We start from the raw sequence: 15,909 nt of genomic DNA on the forward strand, positions 1-15,909 counted from the left end.
AATTTATTAGGAAATCTGCATGTAATTGCAGATTAATAACCTACCCATTAATACCACATTAGTTCATTGTGATTAATAGCATCTCTTTGAATGCTTAATGAATTAGTAATGATGGACTATTTGCTCTAAAGTGTCAAGAGAACATTCCGTGTAAAAAGGCACTACCCATAACAGGAAAATTAATTATATGCTGGTTGGAGAATAGCTTGTCACAAATAAGAAATGTTTGTTTGGAAAGGCTCAGTGGTGTTCATATTTACACAATGAGGGGTATTTTTAAAACATGTATGGGCCTTTTAATTTAGAAAATGAGAAGGTCTTTTATTTTCATCAGCAGCTGAGGTAGGTGTGGGAACCGTTATTTCTGAGAGAAACACGCAAGTATGTGCTGGTAGACTCACAAGTCTGCTTCCTACAGTGGTCATTTCGATTAAGTCCCAAATGAAACGACTTCTCCTCCCTGCTGTCTATTCTGAATTCCTAAGTTCACTTCCCCAAGGCCCAAACATTTCTTGTTACTAATTTTATTCCTTTAGCCTCTCATTTGTTTTCTCTCTGGTTCCTCACTCTAATTTGGTGCTGTTGGCCATCATTGTTTATTTCTGTCTTTGCCCTACATCCGAGGAAGCAAAGGTCAGGGGAATTATGTGACTAGCCCGGGCCAATCCAGCCATATAATTTGTCCCCCACAGATTATGGGTCTAACATTTCAAATGTCTCCAATTTTAACCCAGGCGGAAAGAGTTGCGTGAGCGGAGGCTTTGTCCAGCTGGTGCCTTTGAGGAAACCCAAGAAGCCCAATGTGATTGGAGCTCAGAGTTTAAAGGGAAAAGGGACAAAAGACAAGATTGAAGAGAGAGGAGGCGCCAAGAGCGTGCAGGCCTTGTAGGCCGTGTGAAGATTTTCGCCTCTGTCCCCGGGCACTGGGAGACCGTTTGTACATGTCATATTGAGGGGTGTGATGGCTTTTGCCAGAACACACTGGCTGCGTGTAGAAAATGGCTTGATGTGTGGAGGCCAGTTCAGAAGGCCCTGTCGCGCTGTTCTGTTTTCTAGCTTGGGATCTGAATGGAAGGTTGAGTTTGTCTTCTTTCTTAGAGAGAACCCCAAGCATTACTGGGTATTCTTTTCTCTGTGTTCTCCTCAGGTCAGTGTGCAGGGCCATTGTCTCTTCTCTGTAGCCCCTGGTCTCTTTGAACTTAGAAATGTACTTTGCCTGGTACCTCCAGGTGGTTCCCCAGAATCCGCTGCCGAGGCCACAGCAGCAGCCGGTGGGCATGGAAATTTCCTGTCTTCCTGTTAGCCCTTTCACTCCTTTGGCTTCTGTCAAAGGTGCTGTTGCTTCTCCTCTTTGGGATAGAGAAGAGAAGAGAGCCCAGTTCCTAATCCCTCACTGCTAGAAACCCCATTTAAGGAGGACAGCCTGGGGCTCCTGGGTGGCGCAGTTGGTTGAGCGTGGGACTCTTGATTTCAGCACAGGTCATGGTCTCAGGGTCCTGAGGTTGAGCCCCACATCGGGCTCTGGGCTCTGTGCTGAGCACAGCGTCTGCTTGTTTCTCTCTCTCTCTCTCTCTTTCTCTCAAATAAATAAAGTCTTTAAAAAAAGGCAGCCTTTCTTGACCACACACTGTAGTTTGAACAGCTGGGAATAGAACCTCTGCTACTCTTACCTCCTCATGGAAGGTGGGAGTGAAAACAGGGGTTAGTTGGGAAGTGGCTTTTTAAACCTATGTTTACAGTGTTTTGATGCCGCTTTCACAGATGAGGGAGGAATTGTCAAGTCTAGAGCTCAGATTTTTTAGGATTTGAGGGATGCAATATTTATCCCACTCTTCCTTGCCGTAGGGTGTGGTATAAGCTGGAGTTGAAAATAGCTGTCCTGTATTTTTTTTTCACTTTGGAAGTCTTCCTGGCATCATGTAGTTTTTTTTTTTTTGGGGGGGGGGTTGTTTTGCTCTTTGAACCAGTGAATCAACCCTCACCTTAAACCCCTATTGCATTTCACCTTTGAGAAAGGAAATTTTAAAGCTGTGCTTTGCAGAACTGAGGAACTAACTTAGACTTAAAAGGGGCAATAACACAGAGAGCGTCTATAGAACAAAGCAAAGTAGTGCTCTCCTTGGAGAATGGTGACGTTTAATTAAAAGGAAGCTGTTGGGTGAGGAAATCGGCAATCAGCATTGACTTTGAGCGGAATGGGGAATGGGGGAGGAGGGAATCTGGGCTGGCGATGTTTCCTGGGATCATAGGCATCAAGAAGGCCTGTTCAAGTTTGGACACCACTGGTTTAGACCAGGACATGATGTAAAGTCAAGCCTTAGGGACCAGCCAGCTTTGTCCTGTCCTAACATCACTAGGCTTCCGTTCCCTGGCTAGCTAGGTGCCTCAGGAGTGTGTCTCCCTGGTTACAAATGGGGTGACAGGGCATAGTGGTAGATGGCTCAGCACGGAGTTGGTGCACGACTTCAAAAACATGTCTCAGTGTCACCAGGGAATGCCTTCCAGTTAAGATTGAGAGCTCCATTAAAGTCCATGAGGGCATTGCTGCCTCAGGCTTAACCACTTGGGGACCTTGTTCTCACACACAAAAGCGACTTGCACAGTTTTGCTGGGTACCTGATGGTTGAATGAACAGGAGTTAAGAGACCTGAGCCCAACTCAGAGATCTAACCTTTACTACCTGAGTTTCCTTGGACAGGTTCTTAGGGTCTTCTCAGGAGTGGAGTAGAATGGGATCAGTGATACATGCTTCTTAGGGTTTGTGGGGGATTAATTGAGGTCATGTACAATACACCTGGCACAGAGCAGGTGTTTGATAAATGAATGCTATCACCACTGGGTCCTTGGATGTTCAGGACTGCTCAGGAAGGACCCCTGCCAGGGAAACATAACCATGAATGACCTTTCCCTTATAATGTTAAGATGCTAGAAAGTGGCAGGACAAAATATGTAATTAGGGTTTTTAGTATAGGAAAAAAAATGAAGATGGATTTTAGTGACTTTAAATTCACCACAGGCCTTACATTGAATTATCTGCTAAGATACAAATTATCTAACTAGGAAAGCTATTTTTATGAGTTAAAATATCATATTGGCAGGTTCATTGTAATTCTATGCTGTCAAAGAGTAATGTTAAAATTTAGTTTAAATTATTTTGAAGTGTAACCCTGATAAGTGTAATCCTTATAAATTCACTTGTAAGTGAACATAATAAAAGAGTTACCTTCCATTAGACTTTTGTAAGTCTGGCAGTTTTATAAAATCGATTTCATTATGGGCAAAGAGGTCTTTTGTGTTAAATGGGGGGATTTTTATGTTATTTGGTAACCCATGATTTAGATTGATGAGTTAGAGGTTGTTAGTGCCCCTAAAAATAATCTCTGCCCCTTTTTCTTAAGCTGATGCCAGCCAACAATTATCATTTATAAGATGATGATAAAAAATGAACAGAGAAAAGGATTCTGACAGTTTCTCTCCCTATATTTAGGTGGGAGTTTCCCAGAAGAATGAGAAATATCAGTTCTTATTGTCTTTTCAGTGTGTCAGAAAGACTCAGGTAATCCCATGCTTGACTGGCTCTGGGCGGCGGAACTGCAGAGTTGGGTGTCACACCGTTCGTGAGGGCTATGGGATCCACAGACCATGACTTAGTTAACTTGAATTTTATTTTTTAATGAGAATAACAACGGGCTTTGCAAGCTGATTTAGAGTCTCCAGGTCCAGCTGCCTAAGAGTTTAATACCCATGCAGTGTGAGTTAGAAAAATGAAATTTCTCAGTACGGTAAATAAACTGAGGAGCCTGGAAACCAAATTGAAGTCTGTAGCCTGGAAAATCAACAAGGACTAAAAATAGTAAGATTAGAGGTGACAGTCTACCATGGACCATCCAAAGGTGGTTTTTAAGTACCACCAGAGGAGAAACCAGGCCATGATATAATAGGTTTAAAAATATATATATTTCTAGAGAATGTGTTTGTTATGTTGGTGTGGAAGGGCATACCTTCCCTTAGAATGTGGATTCGACTTTCCAAAGCTTTGATTTTTCCTGTTTTTCCTTTGAGCTAGAATTAAGAGGACACTCTCCCTGATTTCTGAGGGAGAAATGCTGGCATAATCTACCAAGAGATTGAGAATTCACCTTGATGACACGTGACATGAAGGTTTAGGACGCAGTTACTGTTTGCATTAAGCAAATCAGGCACATGGCTTCAGCATCCATTGGTCTCTTAGCAGGTAGACTGAGGATCCCCTTTAGAACAGGCACAGAGAAGGATTGCAGGGTTGGGAGAAAGAACACAAAAGAGTGTGTTTTGACAGACTTCCTGTGCCCTCGAGCCATCTCATTCAAATGGCATCAACTCAGCACCAAGGTTTTTGGTAGGTATTTGCTCATAGGCCTGAAACTTTGTGCATATGAAATTTTTGAAAACAGTGTTAGGTGAGAAGGTCCTAAATGTTGTGGAAACTTCAGATGACTGGCCTGAGCTGCATGGGACTGTTGTGAGCTCTTGACTTACCAGGGACTGCCAGGTCTTCAGGAGTCTGGTCCATCCTTCAGAATTCTTTCTCCTGTTCCAGATCCCTCAGTAAAAGCCCTTTCTCAGCAGGAGAGGTGAATTGAGTAAGGTTGGTGGTCCTGTCTCAGCTTCTGAGCTTAAAGGAAGTTGAGTGCCAACTAAGTATTTACCCACAGATGAAGACTAGGAAGTGGGTGATTGAATTCGAGACCACTGGTATGATGAAACTTAGGCATCCTAAAAACTGGTGTTCATGAAAACTGATGAAGTAACTCTTGGATTTCACTGTATGATACAGAGACTGGGATGGGAGAGAAGGAGATTATGGATTTTGCATAATTGGGGCGTTGCTGATTATAACGAGCAATGATAGAAGAAGTCCAACTTCTCACAGTTCCTTTTTTGTTAGATGAAAAACTCTCAGACTTAACTTTTTCAGGAATTCAACTCTGCAAATGTGGACTGAGCACCAACCATGCTAAGCAGTAGGCCCTGGCTGATCAAAGATGATTGTGACCCAGCCCCTGCCCCACAGACTACTCAGTTTAATGGAGGCTAGCCATTGTTAATGCCAGTTTTATGTACCAAGATTACTTTTTACGTCACAGTACTTGGGGCCCAATGATCAAAAATACTTTCATGAAAATTCTCCCTCGGGTTGTCCCTGTGAGCCAAGCTTATGTTACAAAGGCATGGCTGTCCATGAACTAGAAACTAGTTCTACATGGATTGTAGATCTGAATGTGAAACAATAAGGATTCTGTAAAAAAACAGAGGAGAATATCATGACCTTGGGACAGGCAAAGTCTTCTTAAATGGGACACCAAATATGCGAGCCACACACAGAATAAAATGGGGAACTTGGATTATATTAAAATAAAGAATTTTGGTTCATCACCCAATGATGCCATGGTGAAAGTGAAGCTGATCCAAGGGGAGATTTCACAATACTGCTATTCAACGAAGGACTTGGTGTTGAATATATAAAGAAATTCTATAAATCAGTAAGAGAAAGGTAGATTACCTAGAGGTAGGGGACATCGACTTGAGGGAGCACTTCCTTAATGAGAGTATTTGTGGTCTTGATCAGAAGTAGTGACTGGAAGGGAGCACAAAGGGCTTTTAGGGCTCTGGTCATAACATTGGTTACGTGGGTGTGTTTACTTTGTGAAAATCCTTCAAATTATGATCAGTGTACCTTTCTGTATGTATGTTATAGTCTCATTAGAAACACATGAAAATTTCTTCAACACAAGAAAATGCCTTGTTGAAGAAGAGGAATGCGAACAAAATATTTGTACAAGGTTAACACTGCAGAATATCCCTCTTCGTGGGGCGTTGTCTCTATGGTGGAGAACATGGGACTCGGCCAGGTGGCTCGGGCAGGTCCTGTTTGTGAAACAGTCCTGTACATGGAGCGGCCGTGTCTCGGGTTAGCATGTGGCCTTCAGCTACCAATAGCCTGAGAAAGGAGGAGGAAAAAACATTTAGGGAAAAGCACGAGAAACAGGCTTGATTACTTGAGCTTTGTGAACGGCTGACTGGGCCCCCATTGATGGATCACTTGGGTGTCCGGGCATTGACAGAAGGAGTTTCTTTTTTTTAATTTTTAATTTTTAAAAATTTTCTATTTTATGTTTTAGAGATTTTATTTATTTGTTCATGAGACACATAGAGAGAGGCAGAGACACAGGCAGAGGGAGAAGCAGGCTCCACGCAGGGAGCCTGATGGGAGACCCGATCCCAGGTCTTCAGGATCACGCCCTGGGCCCAAGGCAGGCTCTCAACCACCGAGCCACCCAGGCGTCCCGACAGAGGGAGTTTCTTTGCGTTCAAATGTTTGCTCTTCACCACAACCCTGGGAGATAGGCACTGTTATGCTCCAGATTTACAGATGAAGAAACTGAGGCTTAGAGAAGTGATATAATTTGCTTACTTCCAGCTAGAAAGAAGCAGCAAGTGGCAACTGGAAACCACTTCGGTGTGATTTGAAAGCCCCACCCCCTTGATATGTCTATTTTATCTGTTTATGAGAAAAACAGTTTTATTTGATTAAGGCTAATTTAGAGAAGAAAAAAATACGTAATATGGGTTATGTTCAAATTGGATGATCAGAAGCATTTAGAAACTGACTCTGTAGTCTCAGGTTTGTCACACTAGAGATTTTTATGAACTGGAGCTTTCCTTTTCTGTTGTGACATGGTTAAGAATACCCAGAAACCTCTACCCAGGCGAAGGTTGAGACATTGTCCAAGAAGCAACACAGATGATGATGGGAATGCCCTTGCGTGGGTGACCCAGGAGCCCTTCTCAGTGCGTTAGGGACATTTTAATAACCTGAGTAATTGCCTTTGATAGGCAGGCTTTGTTTTCTGCTCATTAATTACTCTCCAGGCTAGACTTTATTCCTCTTACCTCTAATTCAAATACAGAGATACATAAAATGGATGCTGCCAACTGATTGCCACATCACTGTCTGCATATCAATGCTCTCCTGCCTGCTTGGGCATGAGGAGGAGAGACGGGGAAAGGGTATGACAAGTAACCCGTGTAGCTGAATTTGTTTTAAAAGCCATATTCTGGGATGCCTGGATGGCTCAGCGGTTGAGCCATAAATGAATAAATATCTTTATTTATAAATAAATATAAATAAATATTTATATGTAAATATTAAACATATAAATATATAAAAGTATTTATAAATTAAAATAAAATAAAAATATTTAAAATAAAAAAAAAATAATAAAAGCCATGGGCAGCCCGGGTGGCTCAGCGGTTTAGCGCCGCCTTCAGCCCAGGGTGTGATCCTGGAGCCCCGGGATCGAGTCCCGCGTCGGGCTCCCTGCATGAGGCCTGCTTCTCCCTTTGCCTGTGTCTCGGCCCCTCTCTCTTTGTGTCTCTCATGAATAAATAAATAAAATCTTAAAAAAATAAATAAAAGCCATATTCTAGTATGGAAGCCAGATTTTTTAAATAAAAGATTTTATTTATTTATCCATGAGTGACACAGAGAAAGAGGCAGAGACACAGGCAGAGGGAGAAGCAGGCTGCCTGCAGGGAGCCCGATGCGGGACTCGATCCCAGGACCCCGGGATCACGCCCTGAGCCGAAGGCAGATGTTCAACCACTGAGCCCCCCCCCTGCCCCCGGTGCCCTGCAAAGCCAGAGTTCTGACACATACAGCCATTCCTCACCTTATTGGACTTCCCTTTACTGGGCTTGGCAGATCCTGCAGTTTTTACAACCTGAAGGTTTGTGGTCACCCTGCATTGAGCCTATGTATTTGGTGCCATTTTTCCAACAGCAGTGTGGTCCCCACTTGATGTCTCTGTGTCACATTTTGGTGGTTCTTGGAATATTTCAAACCTGGTCATTATTTTTCTATTTCCTACGGTGATCCGTGATCAGTGAGCTTTGATGTTATCGTTGTGATTGTTCCGGGGCACCACGAACCATATACAGATGGCAAACTTAATTGATCAATGTTGTGTGCGTTCTGACTGCTCGTCGACTGGCTCTTTGCCCATCTTGCTCCCTCTCCTCAGGCCTCCCTATTCCAAGATGCGGCAATATTGAAATCAGGCCAATTAATGGCCCTACAGTGGCCTGGAAGTGTTCAAGTGAAATCTCTCACTTTAAATCAAAAGCTGGAGGTGATTAAGCTTAGTGAAGAAGGTTTGTTGGAAGCTCGGGCTCTGGCACCAGGTAGCCAAGTTGTGAGTGCAAAGGAAACATTCTTGAAGGAAATGAGAGTGCTCCCCTAGTGAACACACGAATGATAAGGAAGCAAAACAGGCTTATTGCCGATCCGGACAAAGTTGCGGGGGGTCTGGACAGAGAGTCAAAGCAGCCACAGGATAGAGACCTTTAGGCCACAGCCTGCTTCAGAGCAAGGCCCCAACTCTTGAATGCTGTGAAGGCTGAGAGAGGGGAGGGGCTGCAGAAGCAAAGTCGGAAACTAGCAGAAGTTGATTCATGAAGTTTAAGGGGAGGAGCTGGTGCCATCATGTAAGGGGAAGCTGCCTTTATCCAGTTACCCAGACATCCAAGCTCTCCGGAAGACCTAGCTCAGATAATTCATGAAGATGACTACACTGAACGTTGTAGATGGAACAGCCTTACTTGGAAGAAGATGCCACGTAGCACTTGCATAGCTAGAGAGGAGAAGTCAGTGCCTGGCCTCAAAGCTTCCAAGGACAGGCTGACTCTTGTCGGGGGCTAATGCAGCCCTGGTGACTTTACCCTGGAGCCACTGCTTATTGATCACTTTGAAAATCCTAGAGCCCTTAAGGGTTAGGCTAAACCTACCCTGTGCTCTCTAAATGGAGCAGCAAAGCCTGCATGACAGCACATCTGTTCACAACATAGTTTAGTGAGTATTTTAAACCTCTTGTTGAGACCTACAGATCAGAAAAAGAGGTGACTGCACCTGGTCACCAACTCTGATGGAGATAGATGTACAGTGAGATTGATGTTGCCTTCATGCCTGCTAGCACAACATTCACTCTGCAGCCCATGGATCACGGAGTCATTTTGACTTTCAAGTCTTATTATTTAAGAAATAGGTTTTATAAGGCTATAGCTGCCACAGATAGTGATTCCCATGATGGATATGGGGACAGTAAATAAAAAACCTCCTGGAAAGGATTCACCATTCTAGATGATGTCAAAAGCATGTGTGATTCATGGGAAAAGGTCAGAATACTGACACTCACAGGAATCTGGAAGAAGCTGATTCCAGCCCCCATAGATGACTTGAGGGGTTCAAGACTTCAAGGGAGGAAGTAATTTCAAATGTGGTGGAAATAGCAAGAAAACTAGAAGTGGAACCTGAAGATGTGACTATATTGCTGTCATCTCATGATCAAACTTGAATGGATGGGGAGTTTTTTCTTATGGATGAGCAGAGAAAGTTTTTTTTTTTTCTTTTTAAGATTTATTTACTTATTTGAGAGAGAGAGCATGAATGGGAAGGCAGAGAGAAAGGGAGAGAGAATCTCAAGTAGACTCTGCACTGAGCACAGAGCCTGATGCGGGGCTCGATCTCATGAGCCCAAGATCAAGACCTGAGCCAAAACCAAGAGTCAGACGCTTAACCAGCTGTGCCACCCAGTCACCCCAAGTAAGTAGTGTCTTGAGATCGAATCTCCTCCTAGCAAAGACACTATGAAGCTTGTTGAAATGACAACCAAGGATTTAGAATATTACATAAACTCAGTTGATAAAGCAGCGGCAGGATTTGAGAGGATTGACTCTAATTTTGAAAGAGGTTGTACTGTGGGTAAAATGCCATAAAACAACATGTCATGCTACAGAGAACTTGATCCTGAGAGGAGGTGTCGGTCTATGTGGCAAACTTCATTGTTGTCTTAAGAAATTGCCACAGCCCTCCTAGCCGTTGGCAACCACCACCCTGATCTGTCAAAAGTAATCAACATCTAGGCAGGACCTTCCACCAGCAAAAATAATATTGTTGAAAAACTTGTTGGAAAACTCAGATGATGGTTAGCATTTTGTAGCAATAAAGTATTTTTAAAAAATAATTCATGAGAGACACAGAGAGAGGCAGAGACATAGGCAGAGGGAGAAGCAGGCTCCCCACCAGGGAGTCTGATGCAGGACTCGATCCCAGGACCCCAGGATCAGGACCTGAGCCAAAGGCAGGCGCTCAACCGCTGAGCCACCCAGGTGCCAGCAATGAAGTACTTTTTTTTGAATTAAGGTATTACATTGTTGTTTTTAGACATAATGCTATTGCACACTTAATAGAATACAGTATAGTATAGTGACTTTTATATGCACCAGGAAGCTAGAAAATTCATTTGACTTGCTTTATTGCAATATTCACTTTATTGCAGTAGTCTGGAACCGAACCCATGATATCTCTGGGGTATGCCTGAACTAATTACTGATACTTGTGCACAGTTAAGGTTTTGGGAATGCCCTACTTAGCATCACATGTCCTCTTTTTACCTTCTGTGATACACACACTGTCTTGGGTACACACTCAGGTACATATTTACTATTTGAGTTCTTTTGTTCCCATGGCTTGTTTTTAGTCCTCAGGGCATTCTTGTTTGCAATCTGTGGAGTGTTTATAGCATTGGAATAACATCACATCCCTAAATAGAATTTGGATTATTTACTTCCAAATGCATCTCCCCAACAATCTAGTGACAGTAGAAAGGGCACATGATTTGATTTGAATAGAACTTATATGTGAGTATGGTTTTAGAGCTTTCTGCTTATTAAATAAAAAACAAAAACAGGGACGCCTGGGTGGCTCAGTGGTTGAGCATCTGCCTTTGGCTCAGGGCATGATCCCAGAGTTCTGGGATCGAGTCCTGCATCGGGCTCCCTGCAGGGAGCCTGCTTCTCCTGCTGCCTGTGTCTCTGCCTCTCTGTGTGCCTCTCATGAATAAATAAATAAAATATTAAAACAAAAACAAAAACAGAAACAAAACCAATCTTCCTTCTTGTCCTTGGGGCTACTTATCCTGCTTTTATTGCTACGATAATACACAAAAAAACACCAAACAAGTTGAAACAATTGAAAACGCCCACGTCCAACTCAATTTATTTTATTTGGATCCGTGTAGTTATATGGACTTCTTTGATGTCCAGGTGCTCTGGACAGGAGCTCTGGACTGCATCATTTTTTGAAAGGTAGGACTTCTGGTGTAGAAGTAGAGGTTCCTCTTCAGGGAATATGTAATTATTTATTAATTTGATTAGCACTCTCCATTGTGTCTTGAAGCTATTCAGAGTACTGTGGGAGCATCTGTTGTGCCGTCATTTGGAGGCTGCTAGGTTGTTTCAGAAATAAACTCCAAATGCCTTGACAACGGCAGTTTGACATAGCTCGATGCAGGCAGTGCCACGGGGCTGCACGGGGATTCTTCATCCTGGCTTCATGTAGGTAAATTAATACAGTAAAGTACATCCAAGGTGTGTTTGGGGGGGAGGGTAGTTTTTATTGAGTCTTGCCTTTCCCTCCTCCTCTATTTAATAGTGACAGCTGTCATTTTCCAACTTCAAACAATAGCATCAGTGATGTTATAAATGGCAAATCATTTTCTGGGTGGGCTCATGTCTATGCTGGCAGCTATTTCATACACATGACCTCATTTAAACGGGCAGGACTCCACATGTGTAAATGGACAAGTTTTCAGGCAATTTGGGTAGGCTTTCCAATCTCGCCTCTCCATTTCCCGTCTAAACAACTTTTTTCATGTCCACAGCATGTTTATGCAACATTGAATAAAACTTCTAATGGGCAATTTCTTCCAGGTGACCTCCCTGAGAGGCTGGGCTGTGAAGAAATCTTAAGAAACCCGACCCTGATGAAATTGCCTCCTTTGAGAATATTACTCGGTGCAGAAACAAGGAACAGAATTCAGTTATTTTTGGTTCTTGAATAAATGAATTCTGTTTTTTTATGTAGGTGGCAGAAAACATTAACCCCTGCAGCAGGGCCAGTCTGAGTTGGAAATTAAACTTTTGGTTTCTCTGAATTAGGAGAACCTGGGAAAAGAGAAGGTTAAAAAATTTTTTTAAAAAAATTTGAACCTCAAGCAACTTAGACTTGGTTCTGCCATCTGTATATCTTTTATAGATGTGTCTTTCCCAGGGTTGTCTGTCTTTACGTTTGATTTTCTGGAGACCAAGACTGGGGTTATTGAATGACCTTTAACTTGGCACCATGTAGGGATGGCTACTAATGAATCCTTTCTTAATTTTCCTAGCACTTTTGGAGAAATCTATCAGTAGAAGGCGGGACACTGAAGCTATACAGAAAGCCAAAATCCTTTATTCATCTTGCATGAATGAGAGTGAGTAATAAAGAAAATAAATAAAATATTTAACACCCTATCCTTCTGAGAGTCTATTAATGTTTAAAGATATTGTTTAAGGGAAATGAGAACTACTAAGAATTCGATTAATGTTTAAAAGTGTTGTTTGAGGAGAGGAACACTTCTCAAAGACTGAATTTTGACTCTCCTTGTCTTAATATTCTATGGTTGATTTGATGCAGAAAATAGGAAAAGCATTTTATTTCTATGGCTTGGGTTTTTTAGGTATCAGTCACTCCATGAGAAACTTGGGGAGGGTCAGGAAGGCAAACCCCACTGTTTGTGGTACAGAAATAAGAATCCAGAGGCCCTGTCTGGTCTGAAAAGGAGCCTGGGAGAGAGGGCATTTGGGAGTGTTGCTGTATCCCATAGAACCTCACTGGGGTCTAGGAAAATCCAGATTCCCAGGTGGGCCTGGCTCCTTCTACTTCCCCATCAGCCTAACAGGCACCTTAGGTGGGTGTCTTTGGCCTATGTTGGCATCTTGGGTCTGATTAGAGTTAAGGTAACACTTGCCATTTAATCTGGTGTGTTTTCTCAAGAACACTACAGGAAGAAGCCAGTGCCTGTGGGAAGTGTGTTAACTTGTTTAGGATGTGGAGTATTATTTGGTGAGCTAGAAGAGGGTAGTAAAAGACGACAAAAGAGTCTAGAAGCATTATTTCACATGTATTGGGGGAGTGGTTGGTTTGGCTGAGTAGTTTCCTTTACTTAGGATTGTTCCTTAGTCTTCTAGAGTGTTCTCAGCCTAATATTGCTCATTGGGCTATAGTGAGCCCATCTTTTCTTGTGGGGAATACCTAGAAGTTTCCCTAGTCAGCTATCCTGGCTAGAAGACTGAGTTCAGGCAGTCACACTGAAGTGTGGGTCATAGACGGTCCTATGTCTGTGGTCATGCCCAATCCACGGCGCTTCTAACAGCTGAAATGTTCAGTTGGGGCCTTCTGGGGAAGTTTCTCTTGAGAAGATACACCTGCATTCTGGTTTGGTGGTTTGGTCATCCAGTTTGCAATTCTAACTCTTCCTTCGTATTTGCTCCTTTTCAGAAGCGATTGAAAAAGCCGATGCCAAACCATTGCTACACATCCTGCGGCATTCACCTTTCCGCTGGCCTGTGCTCGAGTCTAACATCGGTCCTGAAGGAGTTTGGTCAGAGAGGAAGTTTAGTCTTTTGCATACCCTTGCGGCATTTCGTGGTCAATACAGCAATTCTGTCCTCATCCGATTGTATGTGTCCCCTGATGACAAGGTGTCCAGCGAACACATTTTAAAGGTATAGTGAGGACTTGTTCATCCTGTTTGTTCAGTCCAATGTTAGCCTTTTGGGATGTCTTTCCAGAGAAAGAGAATCATCCTACCTTAGTGAAATCAGAGGATAAAAATCCTGTTAAACATTAGGATCTAGGATATTCCCCTTCCTCTCAGATTTGCAGAGTGTAAATCATGAACTAACCAGTTTTGTCAGCCTTTCAGGAAGCTGGTGTGTGAGTTTCAAGTCATCTCTGATCTGGCCCTCAAATATCTACTCTGAGCTTGTGTGGGGTCCCGAAATTCCAGTGGGGAGCAAGTTGCAAAGACTTTCTGAACTCTGCTCTTCCCCAAACCTCCTCATGACAAAGGAGCAACAATGAAAGACTCATCAGTGAAATAGCTTGACAAGGATTCAAATAACATTTCTCAAATTGTGTTGTGTTTTGATCCCACTGTATTTTTTGCTTCCACAGTTACTTTGACTAATAATGAAAATTTTATTGAATTGCTGATTTTTCTCCCAATTCCATTCTTTGTCAAAGCAGAAAATATTAGTGATATATTGATCATTACATCGTAGAAGTAGAAGTATAAAACCCATCGTAGAGTATATTACCCTCTTCTGCTGTAAGTCAACTTTTATTTTTTTATTTTTATTATTTTTTAAGATTTTATTTATTTATTCATGAGAGACACACGGAGAAAGAAGCAGAGACATAGGCAGAGGGAGAAACAGGTTCCCTGTGGGGAGCCCAATGCAGGACTTGATCCTAGGACCCTGGGATCCTGACCTGAGCCAAAGGCAGACGCTCAACCACTGAGCCACCCAGGTGCCCCTAAGTCAACTTTTAAAAAGCAACACCATGAAGTTTATTTTTTGATTTATACCAAGAAGCTAGCAATTTTTTTTTTTTCTGTGAAGGACCAGATAGTAAATATTTTAGGCTCTTTGGCCCATATGGTCTCTGTCTCACCTACTCAACTCTGCTTTTGTACCTGGAAAGCAGCTGTAGACCATATACCCATGAATGGGTGTGGTTGTGTGGCAGGCTGGCCGGCAGGCTGTAGTTTGCCTGGCTATAGTTTAGATAATGGAAGTCTCAGGAAATCTCTAGTCACCGGAAGAATTCCCATCTACTCAGGAGGAAATTCTTAGTTCCAGAGACAGCTGTATTTTCATGCTGGGTGAAGGAACAAGAGCATAGCACTGAGATAGACACTAATGCCATCTGGTAAGACATGCTATTCAAGATGCAGTGATACTATGTAATGATCCAGTTGATCGCCTCATGCTGATAGGTTACTCACTTTAAAAACAAGTATACCAGAATTTTAAAATATTTTATTTATTTATTTGAGAGAGAAAGAGAGAGCACACACAAATGTTGGGAGAGGCAAAGGGAGAAGAAGAAGCACGCTCCACCGCTGAGCAGGGAGCCTGGTTCAGGGCTTGATTCCAGGACCCCGAGATCATGGCCTGAACCAAAGTCAAGAGTCAATCATTCAACCGACTGAGCCACCCAGATGCCCCTGGGCGATAGAAGGTCTTGATTTACACACAGATAAGTAGTTGCAAATAGCAATCACTTCATTTTTCACCAATTTCTGGACCTACTCTAAGAATTAATCTCCTTAAACATTTTATTGTGGAAAATAATACAAAAATAAAAAGAATAATACAATAAAATCCCATGTACTCATCAACCTAGCTTCAACAATTGGCAATTTTTGGCTGTTCTTGTTTTATCTAACCCCTTCCTTTTTGGAAGGATGTTGGAGCATTTTATAACAAATCCAACATATAATGTCATTGCCCTGGTAAATCAGCGTTATCTAATGGATAGGACTATTTTTACAGCCAAAAAAGTAACCATAATTCCATAACATCTGACACCTAGTTCTTTTTTAGTTTTCCTGAGTGTCTCAAACATGTCTTTAAACAGTTGGTCTTTGATTCAGGTTCCAAATAAGAATGTCATGTACATTTGAATGATAAGTGGATTTTAATCTACAGCATTGTGAATTTGACTGATTTCAGGGCAACCTAATAGACAATGAGGGAAAATTCTTGCTTATAGGAGAATCACAGCTTAAAAAATGCAGAAGAAGAGGCATCTGGGGGCTCAGTTGGTTAAGTGTCTGCCTTCGGCTCAGGTCATGATCCCGGGGTCCTGGGTTAGAGCCCTGCGTCGGGCTCCCTGCTCAGCAGGAAGGCTGCTTCTTTCCCTACCTGCTTGTGTGGGCTCTCTCTCTGTCAAATAAAGAAATAATATCTTTTTAAAAATGC

At 42.5% G+C, this 15,909-nt stretch overlaps 1 protein-coding gene across 5 annotated transcripts in view; it reads left to right on the plus strand.

Moving 5' to 3' along the window:
* Positions 1 to 15,909, plus strand: part of PHEX (phosphate regulating endopeptidase X-linked) — a 209,739-nt gene that overhangs the window by 32,409 nt on the left and 161,421 nt on the right. For all 5 annotated transcript variants that reach the window (XM_035711932.2, XM_049107511.1, XM_035711933.2 and 2 more), the window contains 2 exons: positions 12,264 to 12,350; positions 13,418 to 13,644. In XM_035711932.2, coding sequence (XP_035567825.1) covers positions 12,264 to 12,350; positions 13,418 to 13,644 — 314 coding nt within the window. The remainder of the gene's footprint in view (positions 1 to 12,263; positions 12,351 to 13,417; positions 13,645 to 15,909) is intronic.

The sequence above is a fragment of the Canis lupus genome, chromosome X (assembly GCF_003254725.2).
Source record: "Canis lupus dingo isolate Sandy chromosome X, ASM325472v2, whole genome shotgun sequence".
NCBI classification, from domain to species: Eukaryota; Metazoa; Chordata; class Mammalia; order Carnivora; family Canidae; genus Canis; species Canis lupus.